Source organism: Cervus elaphus, chromosome X, assembly GCF_910594005.1.
Source record: "Cervus elaphus chromosome X, mCerEla1.1, whole genome shotgun sequence".
In the NCBI taxonomy this organism is placed as follows: Eukaryota; Metazoa; Chordata; class Mammalia; order Artiodactyla; family Cervidae; genus Cervus; species Cervus elaphus.
The window spans coordinates 105889794-105915569 of record NC_057848.1 but is presented as its reverse complement, the minus strand read 5'-3'; the positions used below and the strand labels follow the sequence as shown (position 1 = coordinate 105915569).

The following is a 25776-nucleotide window of genomic DNA, read 5'->3' as shown; positions in this document are numbered from 1 at the left end:
TTTCTGCTACAGACTGAGAGAAAATACTTGCCAAAGATATATCTAATGAAGAATTATTATCTAAAATAAATTTTAAAAACTCAAAACTCAACAATAATAAAATAAGTAACATGATTAAAACTAGGCAAAAGACGTGAAGACATTTTACCAAAGAACATATATAAATGACAAATGAGCATATCAAAAGATGCTCCACATCATCATATCTCATTAGGGGATCAGAAATTAAAACAGTAAGATAACACTCTACACCTATTACAATGGACAAAATACAGAATAAAGACAACACTAAATGCTGGTACAGATGTGGCGCAACAGTAACTATTCACTGTTGGTAGGAATGTGAAATGATCTACCCAGTTTTGGCAATATCTTACAAAATTAAACAAACTCTTATCACCTGACCCAGCAATCACATTCCTTAATATTAAATCTAATAAGCTGAAAACAAAGTCCACTTAAAAAACTGCACACTGATGATGTTTATCAGTATTTTTTATTTATATAAACACCTTCATAAGTAGCTTTTTCCATAACTGCCAAAATGTGAAAACACCAAGATATTCTTCAAAAGGTGAATTGTATAAACTACCTGTGGTACATCTAGACAATGGAATAATATTCAGCTTTAAAAAGGAATCAGCTACCAAGCCATGAAAAGACATGGAGGAACTTTAAATGTATATTACTATGTGAAAAAAACTAAGGTTACGGCATCCAGTCCCATCACTTCATGGCAAATAGATGGGGAAACAGTGGCTGACTTTGTTTTTCTGGTCTCCAAAATCACTGCAGATGGTGATTGCAGCCATGAAATTAAAAGAAACTTGCTTCTTGGAAGGAAAGTTATGACCAACCTAGACAGCATATTGAAAAGCAGAGAGATTACTTTGCCAACAAAGGTCTGTCTAGTCGAGGCTATGGTTTTTCCCGTAGTCATGTATGGATGTGAGAGTTGTACTATAGAGAAAGCTGAGCACCAAAGAATTGATCCTTTTGAACTGTGGTGTTGGAGAAGACTCTTGAGAGTCCCTTGGACTGTAGGGAGATCCAACCAGTCCATCCTAAAGGAGATCAGTCCTGGGTGTTCATTGGAGGGACTGATGTTAAAGCTGAAACTCCAATACTTTGGCCACCTGATGCGAAGAGTTGACTGGAAAAGACACTGCTGCTGGGAAAGATTGAGGGCGGGAGAAGAAGGGGATGACGGAGGATGAGATGGTTGGATGGCATCATCAACTCGATGGACATGGGTTTGGGTGGACTCCGGGAGTTGGTGATGGACAAAGAGGCCTGGAGTGCTGCAGTTCATGGGGTCATAAAGATCAGACACGACTGAGCGGCTGAATTGAACTGACTGATGTGAAAAAAGCCAATCTCAAAAAGTTACATGCTGTATGAGTCCAACTACATGACATTAGGGAAAAGACAAAACTATGGAGACAGTAAAAAGATCAATGGTTGCCAAGGATTTGGGGGATGGGGGAAAATGGAAAAATGGAACAGAGGATTTTTAGTGTTGCTGAAGTTGAGACAGGAGGGAAGGTGGCAGGGAACCACCATTAAAAGAATGACATTGCCATTGGGGATACAGCAAAAACTGGTAAGAACTATCCAGGCCCTAGATGGTGGAAGACTTGACTTCCAGTAGACCTTGAGTCTCATTATACATTCATTGTAATGTATTAGCATGCCACATGACACACCTACAGGCATCATAAGAGTTCTTAGGCTAACCATAAAAGGTCAAAAAATGGTGATGGCTCAATTCCTAGAAATCCCACCCTTCACCAAAATAGTTGGAATAATCTTGTTAGTCTATGAAATTACCAAGCCCATAAAAACAAACCACCCTCACACCCCATAGCCTCTCAACTTCTGAGATGGACCACACTCTAATGGAGGGTCTCCCAGGGCCGCTCTCACCTTTTGAGACAAACACCATTCTGCCTATGGAATGTGTATCTCTCTCAATAAACATGCTTTCACTTAACTACAGCTCACTCTTGAATTCTTTCCTGCACGAAGCCAAGGACCCTCACTTGGCAGCTCATCCCAGGAACTCACCCAAGACCTGGGATGTCACCATCCTCTCATATCCCATTTTCCTGCAACATCTTTACAAAGTAAGCAGAAGAAGGTGGTCTTCTCTCTCTCCTCACTTTTCCTTTGATTTTAAAAACATGACTCACTAAGTTCTGGGGGCAGAGTCCTCTTGCCTGCCTGCTTGTACCCTTCACAAACATATTAACAAATCTAGTTCTTGTCTATCACTTTGCCTCTTGCTGAATTCCGTCTACGCTGAGACATAGAAAACTTGAGTTTCATTGAGTTCTGACACCAGGTGTGTGGTTTCAGCTTGGGAGGTTCAGGTTTCCTCCTAAGTCAGAGACTGTAGGTCCAAGTTCCAACTGAGGCACCACTGGGTTTGAGTCCCATCTGAGGTGGGATTGGTTTCAAGTCCCAATCTGGGGTATACAGTTTCACAGCTAAACTAACCTGTATGATACTATAATGATAGATAGATATCATTATACATCTGTCAAAATCCCTAGAATGTACAACGCAAAGAGTAAAATCTAATGCAAACTACGGGTTTGGATGATAATGACTGTCACTGTAGATTCATCAACTGTAACAAATGTACAACTGTGGTTCAGGAAGTTTACAATGGGGGAGGCTGTGCATGTGTGGGGATGCATAATAGAAATTTCTGTACGTTCTACTCAATTTTTCTGTGCACCTAAATTTTTCTGTGCTCTAAAAAATTAAATTTATTTTTAAAAACTTAACAAATGGAACTTCCTCAACTACCTACAAAATACCTACAGGTAACATCATACTTAATGGTAAAAGACTGAATGCATTCCCCCTAAGGGCAGAATGAGAGAAGGAAATCCACTCTTGGCACTTCCATTCAACACTGTAATGGAGATTTCAGCCAGAACAAGTAACCAGGAGTTAAAGAAATAAAAGGCCACAAGACTGAAAAGGAAGAGGTAGAACTATTTATCTTTGGAGACAATATATCTTGCATATAGAAGTCCTAAGGAAGGAATCAACTAAAAAATATTAGAACTAATAAAAGAGTTCAGAAAGATTGAAGGATATGAGAAAAATAAACAAAAGTCAAATACATTCCTATACACTTGCGAAGAAAGATCTGAAAAATAAATTAAGAAAACAATCCATTTATAATAGCATAAAAAAGAATAGAATGCTTAGGAAAAAACTTAAAGAAGTTTAAAACTTATACTCTGAAAAGTACAAAACATCACTGAAATAAATTAAAGATTTAAATCAATGGCAAAAACACTGCATGTTCATTAAATAGAAAACAACATTAAGATGGCAATACTCCCCAAATGAATCTACAATTTTAAAAAAGGCAATCCATGTCAGAATCCCACTGGCTTCTTTGTAGAAACTGATAAGCTAATTCTAAAATTCATGTACAATTAAAATGAACCCAGGATAGTCAAAACAAAATAGGAAGACTCACACTTAGAGATTTTAAAACTTAGTGTAAAACAACTATAATCAGTACAGTGTGATACTGGCAAAAGAACAGACTTAAGAATCAGTTGAAAAGATCTGAAAGTTCAGAAATAAACCCATATGCCTATGGTCAAATGATTTTCAACAGGATGCTACAACGATTCAATAGGGAGAAAATAGTCTTTTCAACAAATGGCACTGGAACAACTATGTATTCACATGCAAAACCTTAAGTTGGAGACCTGTCTTACACCACATACAAAAATTAACTCTAAAGTCATCAAAGAGCTAAACATAAGAGCTAAAACTATAAAACTCTTAGAAGAAAATATTGAGGTAAATCTTTGTGACCCCAGATTTAGAAATAGATTCTTAGACATGACACCATAAGTATAAGCAACAAAAATAGATACAGTGGACATTACCAAAACTAAAAGCATTTGTGCTTCAAAGGAAATCATCAAGAAAATTAAAGAAACACATACATATACACAACTGAATGCTATCCAGTCTTAAAAGGGAAGAAAATTTTGATCCATGCTATAACACTGACTATAACTTTGAAGGCATTATGCCAAGTAAAATAAGACAGACATAAAATTACAAATACTGTAGATTCCACATATGTGAGGTTCCTAAAGTAGTCATATTCATAGAAAAAGAATGTACAATAGTGGCCACTAGGGACTACGGGTAAAGGGGATTTGGAAGTTAGTGACTTCAAAGGGTACAGAGTTTCAGCTGGAGAATATGAAAAAGTTCTGGAGATGGATGGATGGAGATGGATGATTCACACACATACAGCAATGTGAATGTACTTAATGCCAAAGAATTGTATATTAAAAACTGAAAGAGTAAACTTTACATTATATATATTTTATCATAATAGAAGTCTAGTAGATATAAAGAATCCTTATAAGTCAATGATAAAAAAGACAAAATACCCAATAAAAACTGAACAAAGGATCTAAATAGATAATTCTCCAAGGAGTATATTCAAACTACCAATAAGTACATGAAGAGATACTCAATGTCACTAGCCATCAAGCAAAATGAAAACCAAAACCATAAGACTCAACTTCACATGTACTAGGTTGACTAAAATTAAAATTAAAAAATCAGATAACAACCACTGTTGGTATGGATGCAGAGAAATCAGAATCCTCATACACTGTTGGGTAGAACATGCAATGGTGTAGCCACTTTGGGAAACAGTTTGATATTTCCTCAAAGGATTTAACAGAGTTACCATATAACTCAGCGATTCTACCCCTAGGTACATAACCAAGAGAAATGAAAACATATGGCCACACACAAACTTGTTCACAAATGTTCATAGTAGCATTATTCATAATAGCCAAAGGTAGAAACAAGATTTTCCATCAACAAAACAACCAATGTGATATATCTATATAAAACAATGTTATTCGGTCATAAAAAGAAATGAAATTCTAATATACACTACAACATAAATACACCTTGAACACTTTATACTAAATGAAAGAAGTCAGTCACAAAATACCACATGTAATAGAATGACATTTATAAGAAAGTCTGAAATAGGGAAAACCATAAGAAAGTAGATTAGTGGTTGCTTAAGGCTGCTCGTAGAGGGTGATAACTAAAGAATACGGGGTTTCTTTTTCATGTAATAATATTATAAAATTTTCCGTCATGATGGCTGCATGTATCTGTGAACATATTAGAAACTACTGAACTGTAGACTGTAAACTTGTGATTTTTATCTCAATAATGGTGTTAAAAGTTTTATTAGTCACTGGGGAAATGCAAATTAGAACCACACTGAGTTATAACTAGGTATCTATCAGAAGGTCTAATTTCTTTTTTAATTTTTTTTAAACAATGGTAAAATCAAATGCTGGAGAGAATACAGAAAAATGGATCATTCTTAAATTGCTGTGAGACTATAAAACAGCATAGCCACTCTGGAAAATGTTTTAGGAGAGTTCTTAAAAAAATACAACCATCATAATGACCCACCAACTGCACTCCTGAGCATTTATCCCAGAGGAATGAAATTTTCACTGACACAAAAACCTGTACACAAATGTTTATCAGCACCCTCATTTGCAATAGCCCAAGTCTGGGATCATCCAAAATGTCCTTTAACAAGTAAATGGTTAAACCAAATGTAGTATATCCATACCATAGAACACTACATTGCAATAAAAAGGAGAGAATTATTGACACATGCAATGACCTGGGTGAATCCCAAGGAAATCATGCTAAGTGAAAAAACATAATCCCAAAATGTCTGATCCCAAACTATGTGATTCCATTTATAGAACATGTTTCAAATGAAAAAAATTTTAGAAATGGAGGATAAATTAGTGATTTCCAGGTATTAGGCACAGGTAGGAATATGGGTAGAGAGTTGAACATGATTACAAAAGGGCAAGATGAGAAATCTGCATGTTGACTGTGGTGGTGCAAACATGAACCAACTCATGTTTGTAATGAAACTGTGTAGAACTTAACACAAATAAAAAAGTACAATAAAACTGAGGAAATCTGAGTCATATTGGTAGATATCAGTAACATGGCTAACTGATAATATACTTCTGTAAAACGTTGCTATTGTGAGAAACTGGGCAAAGTACAAAAGAGCTGTGCTATTACAACTGCATGTGAATCTACATCTATCTCAGTAAAAATATCACTTTAGGAAAGAAAACATAGAAAGCTAGGGGAGGGGAACTTTCTCAACTTGATAGAATATTTACAAAAATCTTATAAAGGAACCATCATACTTAATGGTGAAATAGTTCAATGCTTTCCCACTAATATCAGAACTACCAAGAGGATGTCTATTATCATTCTTCAACATTGTAACAGAAAATACAGAAAGTCCTATGCAGCATAACGAGACAAGAAAAGGAATTAAAAGCCATACTATGGAAAGTAAGAAATAAACATGACCCTATTTGCACACAACCAGATTAGGTAGAAAATTTCAGTAAATCTGAAAGATGAAAAAGAAGCTACCTAAAGCAAGTTCACAGAATACAAGGTCAACATAAAAAACATAACTGGATTATTGCAATGAACAATTAGAACTTGAAATTTAAAAGCCAGGGAATTTAAAATAGCACCCCTAAAATGAAGTAATTTGGTAAAAATGTAACAAATTTGTATATGGATAACAACAAAATCACTACAACAAAAACTATAAAACACTGGGCCAAGTGAGAGTTTCTATCAACATTTTTTTCTCTATTGTTAAGCATTCCTATTCTTTACATGTATTTGATTGATAACTATACAAATTAATTGTGGAAAGGATCTGAAGAGCAAGTGTTCTGTATGCTTTTTATTTTCCAATGTTTTCTATTCTCAGATTGGATAATTTCTGTTAGAATATCATCAACTTCACTGACACTACTACAGCTATCTCTAATCTCCTGTGAAGTACAATCATTTGTTATTCAGAAATTACATTTTTAGTTCTAGAATTTCAAATTGGTCCTTTTTTACATTTTCCATGTTTGTACTGAGATTTTCTACCTGTCCACTCTTAACAAATGTATTTTCTTTATTATACTAAAGCACAGTTGCAATAGCTGCTTTTTAATACTCTTGTTTGCTAATTTCAAATTTTAAGACATGTGGATTGTGTCTATTGATTGCCTTTCCTTTTCAGCATGGGTCACAGTTTCCTCTTTATATCTATCCAGTATTTCAGATTGGATACTGGACATTTTTTAAGATATAGTGAAAACACTGTATGCCATTCTAGTTGATGATTCTATTAAAAGCAGATAGTTAACCTAGCTGAGATCAAACCCCAAAATATTAATATATACCCTCTGGTGCAAGCAGCTTAAAGCTTTATTCTGTTCTTTTAGCCCTAACTGGCCTGCACTTATAATACAACCAGATATGGTAAGAATTTTTGCAGGTCCTGGAGCTCCCAAGCTGTAGCTCTCTTCTAAGTGGGATGTCCTTCTCCATTTTACAAAACCTACTGGGATCTCTTAAATTCCATTATGCCTCATCAAGAATGCAGATTTCCATCCAATTCTTTCATTGTGACATAAAATTAACAATGTATTATTTTTAGGTGAACAACATAGTGATTCAATATTTTATATGTTACAAAATGATCACCACTACAAGGCTAGTTACCACCTGTCACCATACAAAATTATTGCAATATTGTTGAGTATAATTATTCTTTAATGTTTGATAGAATTCACCTATGAAGCAATCTGGTTTTTTACTTTTGTGTGTTGGAAGCTTTTTCATTACCGATTGAATTTTATTAGTAATCAGTCAGATTTTTGTATTTCTCTATGATTCATTCTCGAAAGACTGTATGTTTCTAGGAATTTATCCATTTCTTTGATGTTCTCCATTGTTGGCATGGTGGGTGCTCAGTCGCTAAGTCATGTCTAACTCTTTGTGACCCCATGGACAATACCCCACCAGGCTCCTCTGCCCATGGAACTTTCCAGGTAAGAACACTGGAGTGGGTTGCCATTTCCTTCTCTAGGGGATCTTCCCAACCCAGGGATTAAACCCACGTCTCCTACATTGGCAGGTGGATTCTTTACCACCGAACCACCGGGGAAGCCCCCACTGTTGGCACAGTAGTCTGTTATGATACCTTGCATTGGTATGATACAAGTTGATAAATCTCCTCTCTCACTTCTCATTTTATTTACTTGGGCCCTCTCTCTTTTTATCATGATGGATCTCACTAAAGGTTTTTCAATTTTGTTCATCTTTTTAAAAAAACTCATTCAGAAGTTTCACTGATCTTTTCTAGTATTTTTTCAGTCTCTATTTCATTTATTTCTGCCCTGATCTTTATGGTTTATGTTTTTCTAGTAACCTAGAGTTTGGTTTGTTCTTTTTCTGGTTCCTTTATGTAGGAGAAAAGCATGTCCTCAAAAGGAAATCTATAAATTGGACTTGCTCAAAATTTGAAACTTTTACTCTGCAAAAGACCCTGATAAGAGGAAGAAGACAAGCTAGCAGTTTCATTATTTCCAGTCTGACCTTTATTATTAACTTGGGCTTGTTTGTTCTTTTTCTAGCTCCTTTAAGTATAAAGTTTTGTTGTTGTTTTTTTTTAATTTGAGAATTTTCTTGTTTTGTGAGGTGGGCCTGTTTCACTATGATCATTCCTCTGAGAACTGCTTTTGCTGTATCTCATAGATATGACAGGGCTTTCCAGGTGGCACTAGTGGTAAAGAACCCACCCGCCAATGCAGGAGATGTAAGAGATGTGGGTTCGATCCCTGAGTGGGGAAGACCCCCTGGAGAAGGGCATGGCAACCCACTCCAGTATCCTTGCCTGGAGAATCCCAGGGACAGAGGAGCCTAGCAGACTACAGTCCATGGGGTTACAAAGAGTCGAACATAGATATTGGAAAGTTGTGTTATCATTTTCATGTGCCTCAAGGTATTTTTGAATTTCCTCTTTGATTTCTTCCCTGATGCACTGGTTTTGTAGCATTTTATTTACTACTTCAGCTTTCTTTTTTTGTTTCTTTTTGCATGGAATGTATTTTTCCATCCCTTTAATATCAATCTATCTTTAGATTGGAAGTGAGTCTCTTATAGGCAGCATATAAATGGGTCTTATTTTTCTGTTCATTCAGTCATCTCTATTTTTATTGGAGCATTTAGTAAATTTTCATTTAAAGTGGTTATTGATAACTATGTACTTGTTGCAATATTATTGATTATTTTCTGCTTGTTTTTATAGTTCTTCTCTGTTCCTTTCTTCTCTTGCAGTCTGATGGCTTTCTTTATGTTTGGGCTCCTTTCTCTCTTCATTTTTTATCTATAGTAGGTTTTGGGTTTGCAGTTACTATCAGGTTGAAACACACAAATAATGATTTAATATAGGCTGATAGCTGCTTAAGTTCAAATATATACTAAAAGTACATTTTTACTACCCCTCCCAATTTTTTTTCTGATATTATTTTACAATTTTATACTTTATGCATTTCTTAACTACTTATTTTACTAACAGTCGATTTTACTACTTTTGTCTTTTAACCTACTAGCTTTACATGTGGCTGATTCACTGTCATTACTATATATTTACCTTTACCACTGAGTTTTTTTTTCATATATTTTCTTATTTCTAGCTAAGAGGTGGCAAAGAATACACAGAAGATCTATACAAAAAAGTTCTTAATGATCCGGATAACCAAGAAGGGGTGGTCACTCACCTAGTGCCACACATCCTGGAGTGTGAAGTCAAGTGGGCCTTAGGAAGTATTACTACGAACAAAGTTAACATAGGTGATGGAATTCCAGCAGAGCTATTTCATATCGTAAAAGATGATGCAGTTAAAGTGCTACACTCAATATGCCAGCAAATTTGGAACCACAAAAATGGCCACAGGACTGGAAAAGGTCAGTTTTCATTCCAATCCCAAAGAAGGGCAATGCAAAAGAATATTCCAACTACCATACAATTACACTCATTTCACATGCTAGTAAGGTTACACTCAAAATTCTTCAAGTTAGGCTTCAGCTGTATGTGAATTGAGAAGCTGGGTTTAGAAAAGGCAGAGGAAACAGAGACCAAACCGCCAACATTTGCTGTATCATAGAAAGAGGAAGGGAATTCCAGAAAAAATATCTACTTCTGCTTCATTAACTATGCTAAAGCCTTTGATTGTGTGGATCACAACAAACTCTGGAAAATTCTTAAAGAGATGGGAATATCAAGACCACCTTACCTATCTCCTGAGAAACCTACATGTACGTCAAGAAGTGGCAGTAAGAACTGGACATAGAACAATGAACTGGTTCAAAACTGGGAAAGGAGTGTGACAAAGATGTATATTGTCACACCACTTATTTAACTTCTATGCAGAGTACATCGTGAGAAATACCAGGCTAGATAAATCACAAGCTGGAATCAAGACTGCCAGGAGAAATATCAACATCCTCGGATATGCAGATGATACCACACTAATGGCAGAAAGTTAGGAGGAATTAAAGAGCCTCTTGGTGGAAGTGAAAGAGGAGAGTGATAAAGCTGGCTTGAAACTCAACATTCAAAAAACTAAGATCATGGCATCTCTCCCATCACTTCATGGCAAATAGAAGGGGTAAAAGTGGAAACAGTGACAGATTTTATTTTCTTGGGCTCTAAAACCACTGCTGACAGTGACTGCAGCCACAAAATTACAAGTTGCTTGCTCCTTGGAAGGAAAGTTATGACAAATTTAGACAGCATATTAAAAAGCAGAGACATTACCTTGCTGACAAAGGTCCATCTAGCCAAAGCTATGGTTTTTCCAGTAGTCATGTATGGATGTGAGTGTTGGACCATAAAGAAGGCTGAGCACCAAAGAATTGATGCTTTGGAACTGTGATGTCGTAGAAGACTTTTGAGAGTCCCTTGGACTGCAAGGAGATCAAACCAGTCAATCCTAAAGAAAATCAACCCTGAATAGTCATTGGAAGGACTGATGCTGAAGGTGAAGCTCCAATACTTTGGCTACCAGATGAGAAGAGTCGACTCACTGGAAAAGACCCTGATGCGGGGAATGATTGAAGGCAAAAGGAGAAAGAGGTGGCAGAGGGTGAGATGTTTAGACATTAATGGACATGAGTTTGAGCAAACTCCGGGAGATAGTGGAGGACAGGGAAGCCTGGCATGCTGCGGTCCATGGGTCGCAAATAGTCGGACACTACTTATCAACATATAGACCGAACTACAACAAGCAAAACTACAAAAACTTTTGCTTTTCTACCTCGAGAAGAACCTTGAATATTTCTAGTAGGCCATTTTAGTGATGCTAAACTCCTTTAGTTTTGTGCTTGTCTGGGAAACTCTATCTTTCCTTCAATTCTGAATGATAAACTTGCCAGGTAGAGTACCCTTGGTTGGAAGTTTTTTACATTCAGTACTTTAAATATATCATGCCACCCCATTCTGGCTTGCAGAGTTTCTGTTGAAAAATCAGCGAGTAATCTTATGGGGTTTTCCTTGTATATGATTAGTTGTTTTTGTCCTGCTGTCCATAAAACTGTCTTCATCTTTTGCCATTTTACATACATGTCTTGGTGTGGATCTCTATGGGTTCATTTTGTTTGGGACTCTGTGCTTCTTGTACCTAGATGTTTGTTTCATTTTCCAGATTAGAGAAGTCTTCAAACATTTCTTTAAGTAAGTCTCTGTCCCCTTCTCTCCCTCCTTTCTCCATCTGCAATCCCCCTACCCCTACTATGAGAATGTTAGTACTCCTGATGTCCTAGAGTTCCCTTAAACTCTCATTCTTAAAAACTCTTTTTTTCTATTCTGATTGGGTGATTTCCACTATTCTGTGTGTCCAAATGGTTGATATGTCCTACTATATCATCTAATTTGCTATCAATTTCCTCTATTTGTCATTTCAGTTATTGTGTTCTTCAGTACTGATTGGTTCTTTCTTATATTTTTGAACTCTTTGTTGAACTTCTCACTCTATTCCTCCATTCTTCTCCCCAGTTTGGTAAGCCTTTATGACAATTTCTTTCAATTCTGTATCAGATATATTACTTATCTCCATTTCGTTAAGATTTTTTATGAAGTATTATCTTGCTCTTTCATTTGGAACATACTCTTCTGTCCCCATTCTGTTTGACTTTGTGTTTCATTCTACACATCTGGCAAAACAGGTAACTCTCTTGGTCTTGAAGGCATAATCTCTGCTAAGAGCATCTCCTGTGTAGTCTGAATGTACCAGTCAGTTTTGGCAGGTTGGCTAAAGCCTAATATATCATAGGCCAGGGGGATCCTAGGGTACTGCACACTTGGGCTGCCTTGGCACTATGGCTATAACTTGTGTGGGCCAGGAGCAGGCTGAAGTGCCTTGGCAGGCCAGCTAGAGAACCTGGACTACATTCCACTCATCTCATCAAGTGATGGTGGTAGTTAAGTCACTAAGTCATGTCCAACTCTTGCGATCCCATGGATTGTAGCCTGCCAGTCTCCTCTGTCCATGGGATTCTCCAGGGAAGAATACTGAAGTAGGTAGTCATTTCGTTCTCCAGAGGATCTTCCTGACCCAGGAATTGAACCCAGGTCTCCTGCACTACAGGCATATTCTTTACCGATTGAGCTATGAGGGAAGACCTCATCAAGGTGACGGGAGAACACAAAAATGGTGCTCTCGAGCACCTTCAACACTGAAGAGACTTCCAGCAGTTCTCTGCCCATTTAGCAGACACTCTAGGTAGGGTCCATACCACTTCTGTCCTTTATTGGACCCATCTTTGCATGAAATGTTCCCTTGGTATCTCTAATTTTCTTGAAGAGATCTCTAGTTTTTCCCATTCTGTTGTTTTCCTCTATTTCTTTGCATTGATCACTGAGGAAGGCTTCCTTATCTCTCCTTCCTATTCTTTGGAAATCTGCATTCAAATGGGAATATCTTTCCTGTTCTCCTTTGCTTTTGGCTCCTCTTTTCACAGCTATTTGTAAGCTGTTTGTAAGCTATTTCACAGCTCCTCAGACAGCCATTTTGTTTTTTTGCATTTCTTTTCCATGGGGATGGTCTTGATCCCTGTCTCCTGTACAATGTCACAAAGCTCCCTCCACAGTTCATCAGGTACTCTGTCTATCAGATCTAGTCCCTTAAATATGTTTCTCACTTCTACTATATAATCATAAGAGATTTGACTTAGGTCATACCTGAATGGTCTAGTGGTTTTCCCTACTTTCTTCAATTTAAGTCTGAATTTGGCAATAAGGAGTTCATGATCTGAGCCACAGTCAGTTCCCGGTCTTATTTTTGCTGACTGTAGAGAGCTTCTCCATCCTTGGCTGCAAAGAATATAATCAATCTTCTAACAGAAGCAGAAGATATTAAGAAGAGGTGGCAAGAATACACAGAAGAACTGTACAAAAAAGATCTTCACTACCCAGATAATCACGATGGTGTAATCACTCACCTACAGCCAGACATCCTGGAATGTGAAGTCAAGTGGGCCTTAGGAAGCATCGCTAAAAACAAAGCTAGTGGAGGTGATAAAATTCCAGTTGAGCTATTTCAAATACTGAAAGACGATGCTGCGAAAGTGCTGCACTCAATATGCCAGCAAATTTGGAAAACTCAGCAGTGGCCACAGGACTGGGAAAGGTCAGTTTTCATTCTAATCCCACAGAAAGGCAATGCCAAAGAATGCTCAAACTACCACACAATTGCATTCATCTCACAAGCTAGTAAAGTAATGTTCAAAATTCTCCAAGTCAGGCTTCAGCAATACGTGAATCGTGAACTTCCAGTTGTCCAAGCTGGTTTTAGAAAAGGCAGAGGAACCAGAGGTCAAATTGCCAACATCTGCTGGATCATTGAAAAAGCAAGAAAGTTCCAGAAAAACATCTATTTCTGCTTTATTGACTATGCCAAAGCCTTCAACTGTGTGGATCACAATAAACTGGAAAATTCGGAAAGAGATGGGAATACCAGACCACCTGACCTGCCTCTTGAGAAGCCTATATGCAGGTCAGGAAGCAACAGTGAGAACTGGACATGGAACAACAGGCTGGTTCCAAATAGGAAAAGGAGTACGTCAAGGCTGTATATTGTCACCCTGCTTATTTAACTTATATGAAGAGTACATCATGAGAAATGCTGGGCTGGAAGAAGCACAAGCTGGAATCAAGATTGCTGAGAGAAATATCAATAACCTCAGATATGCAGATGACACCACCCTTACGGCAGAAAGTGAAGAGGAACTAAAAAGCCTCTTGATGAAAGTGACAGAGGAGAGTGAAAAAGTTGGCTTAAAGTTCAACATTCAGAAAACTAAGATCATGGCATCTGGTCCCATCACTTCATGGGAAATAGATGGGGAACAGTGGAGACAGTGTCAGAGTTTATTTTTTAGGGCTCCAAAATCACTGCGGATGGTGAATGCAGCCATGAAATTAAAAGATGCTTACTCCTTGGAAGGAAAGTTATGACCAGCCTGGACAGCATATTAAAAAGCAGAGACATTAGTTTGCCAACAAAGGTCCATCTAGTCAAGGCTATGGTTTTTCCAGTGGTCATGTATGGATGTGAGAGTTGGACGGTGAAGAAAGCTGAGCACTGAAGAATTCATGCTTTTGAACTGTGGTGTTGGGGGAGACTCTTGAGAGTCCCTTGGACTGCAAGGAGATCCAACCAGTCCATCCTAAAGGAGATCAGTCCCGGGTGTTCATTGGAAGGACTGATGCTGGAACCTGAAACTCCAATACTTTGGCCACCTGATTCGAAAAGTTGACTCATTGGAAAAGACCCTAATGCTGGGAGGGATTGGCAGCAGAAGGAGAAGGGGATGACAGAGGATGAGATGGCTAGGTGGCATCACCGACTCGATGGACATGAGTTTGAGTAAACTCCGGGAGTTTGTGATGGACAGGGAGGCCTGGCATGCTGCGATTCATGTGGTTGCAAAGAGTCGGACACGACTGAGCGACTGAACTAGGTAGGGTTAGTAAGAGGATTTCCTTCATGCATAGTCTAGGTCCCTTTTAAACCACTGCTTTTATCTCTGTGCCCCAGGGCAGGCGAGTGTGCACACAGGCCCCTTAATGATCCCTCTCTATTGCTGTACACCACATTCAAGTGGGGTTCCCATCAGTACTGTGTCTCTGTCTCTATCAATCTCTATGTGGAACTTGTACTGTTTGTTGTGCAGAAGCTGTTTAATCACACCTCAGTTCTTCTGTAGAAGGAACTGCTCTTTACATAGCTGTAAATTCAGTGTGTCTGTGGGGGAAGGTGAGATCATGGTTTTCCTATACTGCCACCTTGGACCAAATGCTGAGTTTTATGCTGGTTCAACCTTAGTCACAAGGAGACTATCATAATTAATAGGGCTGCAAGCTCACACGGCATATCCTGAATAAGAGGGCTATCCAAGTGTGAAATTCCATTGCTGGAGCTAACTGGCACTTTTCCTAAGGAAAGAGGCTTAACAATTGGGAATTGAGCAAAAAATACTTTCTTCCATATGTTGATTCTATTCTAGTGTGTGTCTGGTTTGTGTCACTAATCAGTTCCTTCATCATTGTTTTCAGTATTTTGGCCAGAATTTATAACTGGTATCTGTGGGAGATAACCTGCTTATCCAAAAAGAGCTACTCTGCCACTACTGGAAGCAAAACTCCCCAACTAACTAACTACTGAATTTAGAACTGTGACAACATAATTTCACTCTAAAGACAGAACTTTAAGTAAGTATTTAACACTAGTTAGGTTTCTTTATTGTGATAGTTTAGCATGCAAAGTTGAAACTGTAGATACAATGAAGACTAAGCAACTTGAGTACATAAACTGAGGATAATGGGAACCACCTTTCTCTCTGTTGCAGTAAGAAGTTACAATATGAAAAGAGGATGATCAGAATGATGTCTGCAGTCCAAATAAAACTAAAAGTATCAATATCAACACATGAAAATACATCACATATATTGGCTTTCCCTACTAACGAGCCTGGAAGTGAAGACATACTAACAGCAATAAGCACATCATACACCCAGATATTGCTTTCTAAATACTATACCTCACTAAAAGGAATCAGAACTTCTTGGAGAAATAACTGATTCCAGGGCTGGGGAACAGACAGTGCAAAGTAAACAATGAACATCTTGTGAGGGCAGAAAGTAAGAAAAGTGCTCAAGGTTGATGAAGACTTATGAAAAGGTCTACAAGAGCCATACAAAAGGGGTTCCCACTAGCCAATATTGGTACAATTTGAACACTAAAATAATGACAGTAAGAAAATGTTCATGGAAAAAAAAATGCTAGCATACACTAATATAAACAAATAAATAGAGACCATAGAAATGTAAACATCTCCCTTACAGAAAAGACAGAAGTAATGATAGGACATCACCATTTTGAACCATCATAGTAACATACCATTGAGCCAAGAATCATAAATGGATGTGGTGACAGGCAGAATTTCTAGGAATGGCCCCCAAGATTTCATGCCCCTAATCACCAGAACCTGTGAATGTGAGGAAATAACACTCCCATTGTTTTGCTACATAAACTGGCACAGGTGACTTTAAAAAATGGGAGCTCATTTAGGAGAGGTGAGAAGGAAGGGGCCTAATCTAATCACATGTGTCCCTTAAAATAGAAAAATGTCTCTAGTTCATGGCAGAAGATGCAAAAGAAGCAAGCAAAAGGCTAAGTCAGAGAAACTCAAAGCATGAGAATGACACAATGCACTACTGCTGGCTTTAAAGTTGGAAGGGGCCATGTGAGAGGAAATTAAGGAGCTGAGAGGATCCTGGCCAATAGTTAGCATGAAATGAGTACCTCAGACCTACAACCACAATGAACTGAATTCTGCCAACAACCTGAATGAGCATGAGAATGATTTTTCCAGATTCTATAGAAAGGAACACAGTCTTACTATCAGTTTGACATAGCCCTTGTGATTCCCTGAGCAGAGCTCAGCAAAGCCCACCTGGACTCCAGATCCACAGAACTGTGAGATAATAAATTTGGGTTGTCTTAAGCTGCCAAGTTTGTGCTAATTTGCAATAAGAAAAAACATAAAAGCTAATTTTTGATGATGAAATGAATATCTAAGCAGTTTCAAAGTAATCTTCAACAAATTACTTTTTAGGTAGGTACAAAAGAATAAATCATAACTTTACAGTGGTTTAATCTAGAAAAACAGCCATAACCAAATAACCTAAGTTAACACCACCAATAAAGGAGGAAATTTCATCATGTGCTTTGTGATATGATGTATGGACATAACACCACTTACACGGCAATCCTGCCAAAAATTTAAAATCTCAATCTAATTTTATAACTAATCAGACGAACACTGAGGGACAATCACCAAAATAATATATCTAAATATTTGAAAAATGTCATGGTTCCACCTTGTTTGAGATTTGAAAAGGCTAAAGACCAAATAACTTATATACACTGTGGGCTCTTCAATGGGATCCTGGTCTTGGGAGGGTAGGGGACTTACCTATCAAAACACTGTTGGACAATTTATGAATTAAGACTAGAGATTGTGGATTAGATAAAAGTACATATTTCATTTTTTCCACTTATTTATCGATCCCATTGTTATTCATAACTTCCTGTATTTTGATGCTACCATTTCAAATTATTTTCCTTCTGGTATAGGAAAAACCCTTTGGTATTTCCCCTAGTGTACGTATGCTGACATCATTCTTACTTTTTTGGGGGTTTTTTTGGCCATGCCTCATGGCATGCTGAATCTTAATTCCCTGATCAGGCATCAAATCCATGCCCCCTACAGTAGAAGGGCAGAGTCTTAACCACTGGACTGTCAGGAAAAGTCCAAAGTTCTCACCTCTATCTTTATCCACTTTCACTTGTGAAAGATGTTTTCACTGAGCAGACTATGCTAGCAATTAATTTCACTTGGCCCTTTAAATAAATCATTTCTTTATCATCCAGCTTCTAACCATTACTGTTGTCAAATGAGCTATCAGTGTTACTGTTCAAAAACATTCAACATTAAAAAAGCAATGACTGTTTTCCTCCGGCTGCTCCTAAGATTTTTCTCTTGGTTTTTGTTCTTTAGGAGTTTATTATGATTTTCTTAGTTGTAGTTTTCTTTCCATTTATCCTGCTTGAAGTTCACAGTGTTTCATGAATCTACATGATGTCTTTCTTCACTTTCAGGAAATGCTCAGTGAGTATCTCGTCAAACTCAGATTCTGAACCATTCTCTCTCTTCTTTCCTTCTGGGACTCTAACTACACATACAGTTGAACTTTTCATTGTGATCAACCACTCTCCATACTTCTTGTACATATTGTGTTTGTGTGCAAGTACGCCTATGTGTGTTTGTGTGTGTGCATGCCTGTGTGCATGTTCACCTCTTCTATATGCACCTACCCTTAAAAACTTGAAAACAAATGATGGTAATCATCACATGATACAAGATACTTTCAAAAAGGAAAAAGGGATGTAGAAAGAAGACATTGTTTTGTATTTTAAAAATGTATGGACCAAATCTATGCTGAAAAGTTAACAAACAACATAAAAACATAACTTATAATACATGAATAACTTTTAGAATAACATATTTCTGTACTGCTCCCACTACTATCTATTTTAAGGTTAACATTCATCACCCACTTCTATAAAACACTTCCATTAAAAATAAAATCTTCAGTGCATGCTTCTCTAAGCACCTAAAACCATAAAACCTTACATTTTTTTACTTATCTGAATCAAAGTCTATAATATCAGATATTATCTAACTCCTAGAAACACAGAGGCTATTAAAAACTTTAATAGCTTCAGTTCCTCAAAAATAAAAGGTAAATAAGACTAGAAGATATTGCAATTCTTTTTTCCAATTTACCTGTGCTTTGGTTCATCACAAGTCTTGGAGGAGAACTTGTTTCTTCAGATTCCTCTGATGAGTGTGCCAGAAAGTCATGAAGCTTCTGCACCAATGTATTCAACTTGCTTTCGCTGTTAAAAAAAAGTATTAAGAATATCCTTATTTAACAGGTCATATATTGAATTAAATATATAGTTTAGTAAACTGAAAAGCTATCTACACTGTAAGTGGTCTGAAAGAATGTGTACTCAAAATAAAACTTAAAATATATTTTCTTTATTTCACTGAGGATATGAAAACATGAGTAACAAACTCTACATGTACACTTATCTACAAAGTATAATTCAAGGACTGTGATAAACCATTACGGAAAATAATGTGAGAAAGAATGTGTGTGTGTATATATATTATATATATATAACTGAATCACTGAGCTGTATGACAGAAATTAAAAACTCTATACATGAATAAAACAGATCTTTAAAATTAAAAAAGTATAATTCAAGGAAAATATTAATAGCATGAGATTCTGCTTTACACCATTTACAATAATTCATTGTAAATGAATAATTCATTCATCTTTCAAATATATTTCCTAAGCACTTACTCTCTGGAAGCCTTCAGTACTTTTTTGTTTATTACACTATTTTCTGCTTAGAACAGAGTAATTTTATAAATGACAAACACAAAGATGAATAAAACACAGAATGAGATTTAGAGCTCACAGATTGCCATGGAAATATTTATGCAAGTGCATTATTACAGTATATCCTACCAAGTTACAAAATAGGTGCATCTGTAATCCAACAGGGTTACAAACAAATAAAAGTTTAAAATGCAAAAACTTCACAAAAAAAATAAAATAAAATAAAATGCAAAAACTTCAAATCCTCTGTGTATCAAAAGATACCATCAAGAAAGTGAAGAGACAACCCATTTAACTGGGGACAACTATTTTCAAATCATGTATCTGAAAAGGCATTAATATCATTTTATGTAATATATATCCTTTTAATAATATAAAGACTTCTTAAAATTGAAGAATAAAAAGACAAACCCAACTGTAAAATGGGTTTTATACAACAACTCAACAACAAACAAAAAACCCAATCAAAAAATGAGCAGAAGACCTAAACAGACAGTATTCCAAAGAAGGCATACAGATGGGCAATAGGCACAAGATGTTCAACATTTCTAATTACTAGAGAAATCAAACCAAAACTACAATAAAATACCATACCAGTCAGAAAGATCATCATTAAAAAGTCTACAAATAACAAATGCTACAGAGGGTGTAGAGAAAAATGAACCCTCCGACACTGTTGGTAGGAATGTAAGGTGGTGCAGCCACTATGGAAAATTCTATGGAGGTTCCTCCGAAAACAAAACAGAGTTACCATTTGATCTAACAATCCCACACCTGGGCATTTATCCTGACAAAACTATAATTCAAAAAGATACATGCACCACAATGTTCATAACAACCCTATTCACAATAGCCAAAACATGGAAACAACCTAAATGGTCACTGACAGATGAATAAAGATGTGGTATATCTATACACATCACCATATGTAAACTAGACAGCCAGTGAAAATTTGAGATATGATTCAGGGAGCTCAAACTGGTACTCCGAAACAACGTAGAGGGGTGGGATAGGGTGGGAGGTGGGAGGGAAGCTCAAGAGAGAGGGGCATATGTATACCTATGGCTGATTCATGTTGATGCATGGTGGAAACCAGTACAATATTGTAAAGCAATTATCCTTCAATTAAAAATAAATAAAAATTTTAAAAAGAAGATGTGGTACACACACACACACACTGAAATATCACTCAGCCATAAAAAGAACGAAAAAATGCCATTTGCAGCAACATGGATGCAACTAGAGATTATCATTCTAGGGAAGTAACTCAGAAAGACAAATACCACATATCATTCATATGTTTAATCTAAAATATGACACAAATGAACCTATTAAACAGAAACAGAATCAGCTCTGGAGAGCAGACTGTTGTTTGCTAAATGGGGCGGGGAAGTAGGGGGAGGGCTAGAGTGGGAAATTGGAGGTAGCAGATTTAAGCTTTTATATACAAAATGGATAAACAACAAGGTCCTACTGTATAGCAAAGAGAACTATATTCAATATTCTATGATAAATCACAATGGAAAAGAATATTTTTTAAAGAATGTATATATAACTGAACCACTTTGTTAGAGCAGAAATTAAAACAACATTGTACATCAGTTCAGTTCAGTTCAGTCGCTCAGTCGTGTCCGATTCTTTGCGACCATATGAATCGCAGCACGCCAGGCCTCCCTGTCCATCACAAACTCCCGGAGTTTATTCAAACTCATGTCCATCGAGTCGGTGATGCCATCCAGCCATCTCATCCTCTGTCATCCCCTTCTCCTCCTCCCCCAATCCCTCCCAGCATCAGGGTCTTTTCCAATGAGTCAACTCTTTGCATCAGGTGGCCAAAGTACTGGAGTTTCAGCCTCAGCATCAGTCCTTCCAATGAACACCCGGGACTGATCTCCTTTAGGATGGACTGGTTGGATCTCCTTACAGTCCAAGGGACTCTCAAGAGTCTTCTCCAACACCACAATTCAAAACCATCAAATCTTCAGTGCTCAGCTTTCTTCACCGTCCAACTCTCACATCCATACATGACCACTGGAAAAACCATAGCCTTGACTAGATGGACCTTTGTTGGCAAACTAATGTCTCTGCTTTTTAATATGCTATCTAGGTTGGTCATAACTTTCCTTCCAAGGAGTAAGCATCTTTTAATTTCATGGCTGCAATCACCATCTGCAGTGATTTTGGAGCCAAAAAAAAAAATAAAGTCTGACACTGTTACCACTGTCTCCCCATCTATTTCCCATGAAGTGATGGGACCAGATGCCATGATCTTAGTTTTCTGAATGTTGAGCTTTAAGCCAACTTTTTCACTCTCCTCTGTCACTTTCATCAAGAGGCTTTTTAGTTCCTCTTCACTTTCTGCCATAAGGGTGGTGTCATCTGCATATCTGAGGTTATTGATATTTCTCCCAACAATCTTGATTCCAGCTTGTGCTTCTTCCAGGCCAGTGTTTCTCATGATGTACTCTTCATATAAGTTAAATAAGCAGGGTGACAATATACAGCCTTGACGTACTCCTTTTCCTATTTGGAACCAGCCTGTTGTTCCATGTCCAGTTCTCACTGTTGCTTCCTGACCTGCATATAGGTTTCTCAAGAGGCAGGTCAGGTGGTCTGGTACATCAACTATACTTCAATAAAAAAAAAGAACTTAGATATACAATTCTGCAAAGAATACACACAAATGGCCAGGAAGCACATGAAAAAATGCTCAAGATTATTAGTCATTAGAACAAAATATAAATCAAAACCACAATGAGATACTATTTTATACTCATTAGGATGAATATGATAATTATATTTTAAAACTAAAGGGTTGGCAAGGATGTAAACAAATTGGAACCCATATACACTGATGGTGGGAATGTAAAATGGGACAGTCAGTATGAAAAACATTTTAGTGGTCAGCAATTCCACTCTTAGATATATACCCAACAGAATGAAAACATACGCCCATGCTCAAAAAACTATACAAAGTTCATAGTAGGAATATTTATAAAAGCCAAAAGTGAAAAGTATCCAAATAATCATCAACTGATAAATAAACAATGGGATATTATACCCCAATAAAAAGGAATGAAATATTCATCCATACTAAACATGGATGAACCTTGGAAACTTTATGATAAAAAAGGTAGACACAAATTCCTACATATTGGATGATTCTATTTATACATGTAAAATGTCCAAGTAGGCAAATCTACAGAGGAAGAAAGTAGATTAGTGGGCGCCCAGGGAATGGAGGAAGAAGGAAATTGGGAGGTATGGGTTATCTCTGGGGACAATGAAAATATTCTAGTTTTAGAAAGTGGTAACAGTTGTACAATATTGTGAATTTAGTAAAAAAAAAATTTTTTAACTGAATTATATACTAAAATGATTTTAAATGGTAAATTGTGTTTTATGTGAATTTTACCTCAATGGAAAATAAAAAGTAGAGGATGGAATTTAGGAATGTATATAATAAAACATAAGACATAAAACTTGTGCACACATCTCCCCAAAAAAATCCATAGATAAAATTTAGTTGGCAAAGTCATCTGAAAATAGAAAGATTCTTATTATATTAAATAATACTGGGAATCCCTGATGGTCCAACAGTTAGGACTCCAGGCTTCCACTGCAGAGGGCATGGATTCAATTCTTGGTCAGGGAACTAAGATTTCATATGCCATACAATGTAACCAATAATAATAATAATAAATTCCTAGCATATAAATGAATAAAAGACAATTTTTTTAAAAAATGGAATATAACTATGTAAAAAAAGAACTGGGAGAAAAAGTACTCCAATCTCATGGGGTCGCACGAGTCAGACACAACTGAGCGACACTGTGAGTATATAAATGAATAAAAGACAAAAATTTTTTTTTAAATGGAATATAACTATGTAACAAAAAAATTGGGAGAAAAGGCACTCCAATCTCACTAATCATCAAAAGAATGTACATTAAAACACTAAGGTGGAGCTTCTCTGGTGGTACACTGGTTAAGAATCTGCCTTGCAATACAGGGGACACAGGTTTGACCCCTAGTCCAAGAAGATCCCACGTGCCACAGGGTAACTAAGCCCATGCACCACAACTACTGAGCGTGCTCTCTGGACTTTGCGAGCCTCAACTATGGAGCTCACACGCCACAACCACTGAAGCCCTGTGCCTAGAGCCTGTGCTCTGCAACAGAAGAAATCACTGAAACCAGAAGCCTGCCCACCACAACAAACAGTAGCTGCTACTCTCCACAACTAGAGAAAGCTCAGCAACAAAGACCCAGCAGAGCCAAAAACAAATAAATAAAATACCTTAAAAAAAGAAAAAACACTAGAAATCAGGTAATATCTGTGAGGCCTTCATAGGCCAGACACCTCCCAGATTTCAGCAGGGTGCTGGGCTCCAAAGCCAGTGGCCCCTCTGTACCATTCTTCTATGTTTGCTTGGGAAGATCCAAGATATTTAAGGAATGAAAGAGAAATGAAGTGTAACAGGCATACTGCAACTAGAGATCTTGTGTGAGATTCGGTTGCTGGTGGAGAGGGTTGTTTTAAAAAAATCTTTAAACAAACTTGACTCTAGAATATAGATAAAAAGAGGGTATGGTTTCTATTTTTGTCATAACCTTTCTTTGGATATGAGTCAGATGTCCAAAAATATTATCATCAAGTCACTCAGTGTCCTTAAATCTTCAATTAGAGAATGGAACCAGAAGAAAAGACAAGGCACAATGTCATTCTACATCTTGTTCCATCAACAGATTAGCAAACATTGAAAAAGTTGTACTTTAGAAATGAAAGAAGTATAGCAAATGATGTAGAAATGATATAGCATAATGATGATTATCCTATTCATTCCTAGAACTCACAGCAATCCAACCACAAAACCGGCTATCACATAAATTCATGCTGTAGCTGAACAATGTCAAGACTATGGATAAATCAATGCAGCTCATTAACAGTACAATTATATGTAAAAATTAAAACAAGAGGACACAATCAGGAGAACTTTTTTGTTTTCTGAAAGATAACATTCTTAGCTATAAACATATCTGTGTCATATTATAAACTAGGGTTTCCCTGATGGCTCAGTGGGTAAAGAACCTGCCTGTCAATGCAGGAGCCATAAGAGACACGGGTTCAATTGCTGGTTCGGGAAGATTCCCTGGAGAAAGAAATGGCAACCCACTCCAGTATTATTGCCTGGAGAATCCCATTGACAGAAGAGCTTGAATTACAAGACCAGCCAGAAGTCCAATGATGAAAAAATATTGATACTCAAAAATTTTGCCCATTCATTTGAAAATTTTTCTCTTCAAGGGCAGATGTAAATTTTGGAATTAGACAAATGTCATATAGAGTAAAGTATGGTGAATAATGAAAGACTTTCAGGTGCACTAAAATTAGTTTTTGACAAATTCCAAAGTATTCCTTAAGATTTATTTTCTTGAATATCTTCTAAATTGTTCAGAAATCTATTTAAGAGAGCATTACAGAGTGAAGTCAAAAAGATAAACACCATACTAACACATATACGTGTAATCTGAAAAAAAATAGTATAGACAATCTTATTTAAAAGGAGAAACAGAGACACAGACTTAAAGAACAAAACGGATACCAAGGGGGAAGAGGATGGTGGGATGAACTGAGAGATTGGGACTGACATATATAAACTATCAATACTATATATAAAATAGGTAACTAATGAGAACCTACTGTATAGCACAGGAACTAAACTCAATGCTCTGTGTTGACCTAAATGGGAAGAAAATCCAAAAATGAGGGGCTGTATGTATATGTATAGCTGAGTCACTTTGCTGTACAGTAGAAACTAACACAACATTATAAAGCAACTATATTCCAATAAAAATAAAAATAAATAAAAGTGCAAAAAATACAAATGAAAATAAAAGATAGCACTTATCAACCCTTTTGTAAATTGAAAGATCTTTTCCTAAGGCAAAACTGCATGCATTAACTTATCAGTGTTATAACTGTGAACTATTTTAAGTTATTTTTATTAAATCCAGATGTGGTTGTCATTCTACTCCTCCTCCACCAAAATGGGAAATCTACTCAACCAGTACTAAACATTATATCATTCAAGGTCCTAGATAAAAATCTTTAAAGTGATCCTTTAAGAGTAAAGGACTTTCCTGGTGGCACAACGTGTAAGAATTTGCCTGCCAATGCAGGGGACACAGGTCTGATCCCTGGTCTGGGAAGATTCCACATGCTCTGGAACAGCTAAGCCTCTGCACCACAACCACTGAGCCTGCACTCTAGAGCCTGCAAGCCACAACAACTGAGCCCAAGAGCTGCA

At 36.9% G+C, this 25776-nt stretch overlaps 1 protein-coding gene across 10 annotated transcripts in view; it reads right to left on the bottom strand.

Annotated features, from left to right (window-relative positions):
* The window catches only part of ATRX (ATRX chromatin remodeler), a 281986-nt gene that overhangs the window by 188952 nt on the left and 67258 nt on the right, over window positions 1-25776 (bottom strand). For all 10 annotated transcript variants that reach the window (XM_043897152.1, XM_043897156.1, XM_043897154.1 and 7 more), the window contains one exon: window positions 18838-18950. In XM_043897152.1, the coding sequence (XP_043753087.1) occupies window positions 18838-18950 (113 nt within the window). The remainder of the gene's footprint in view (window positions 1-18837; window positions 18951-25776) is intronic.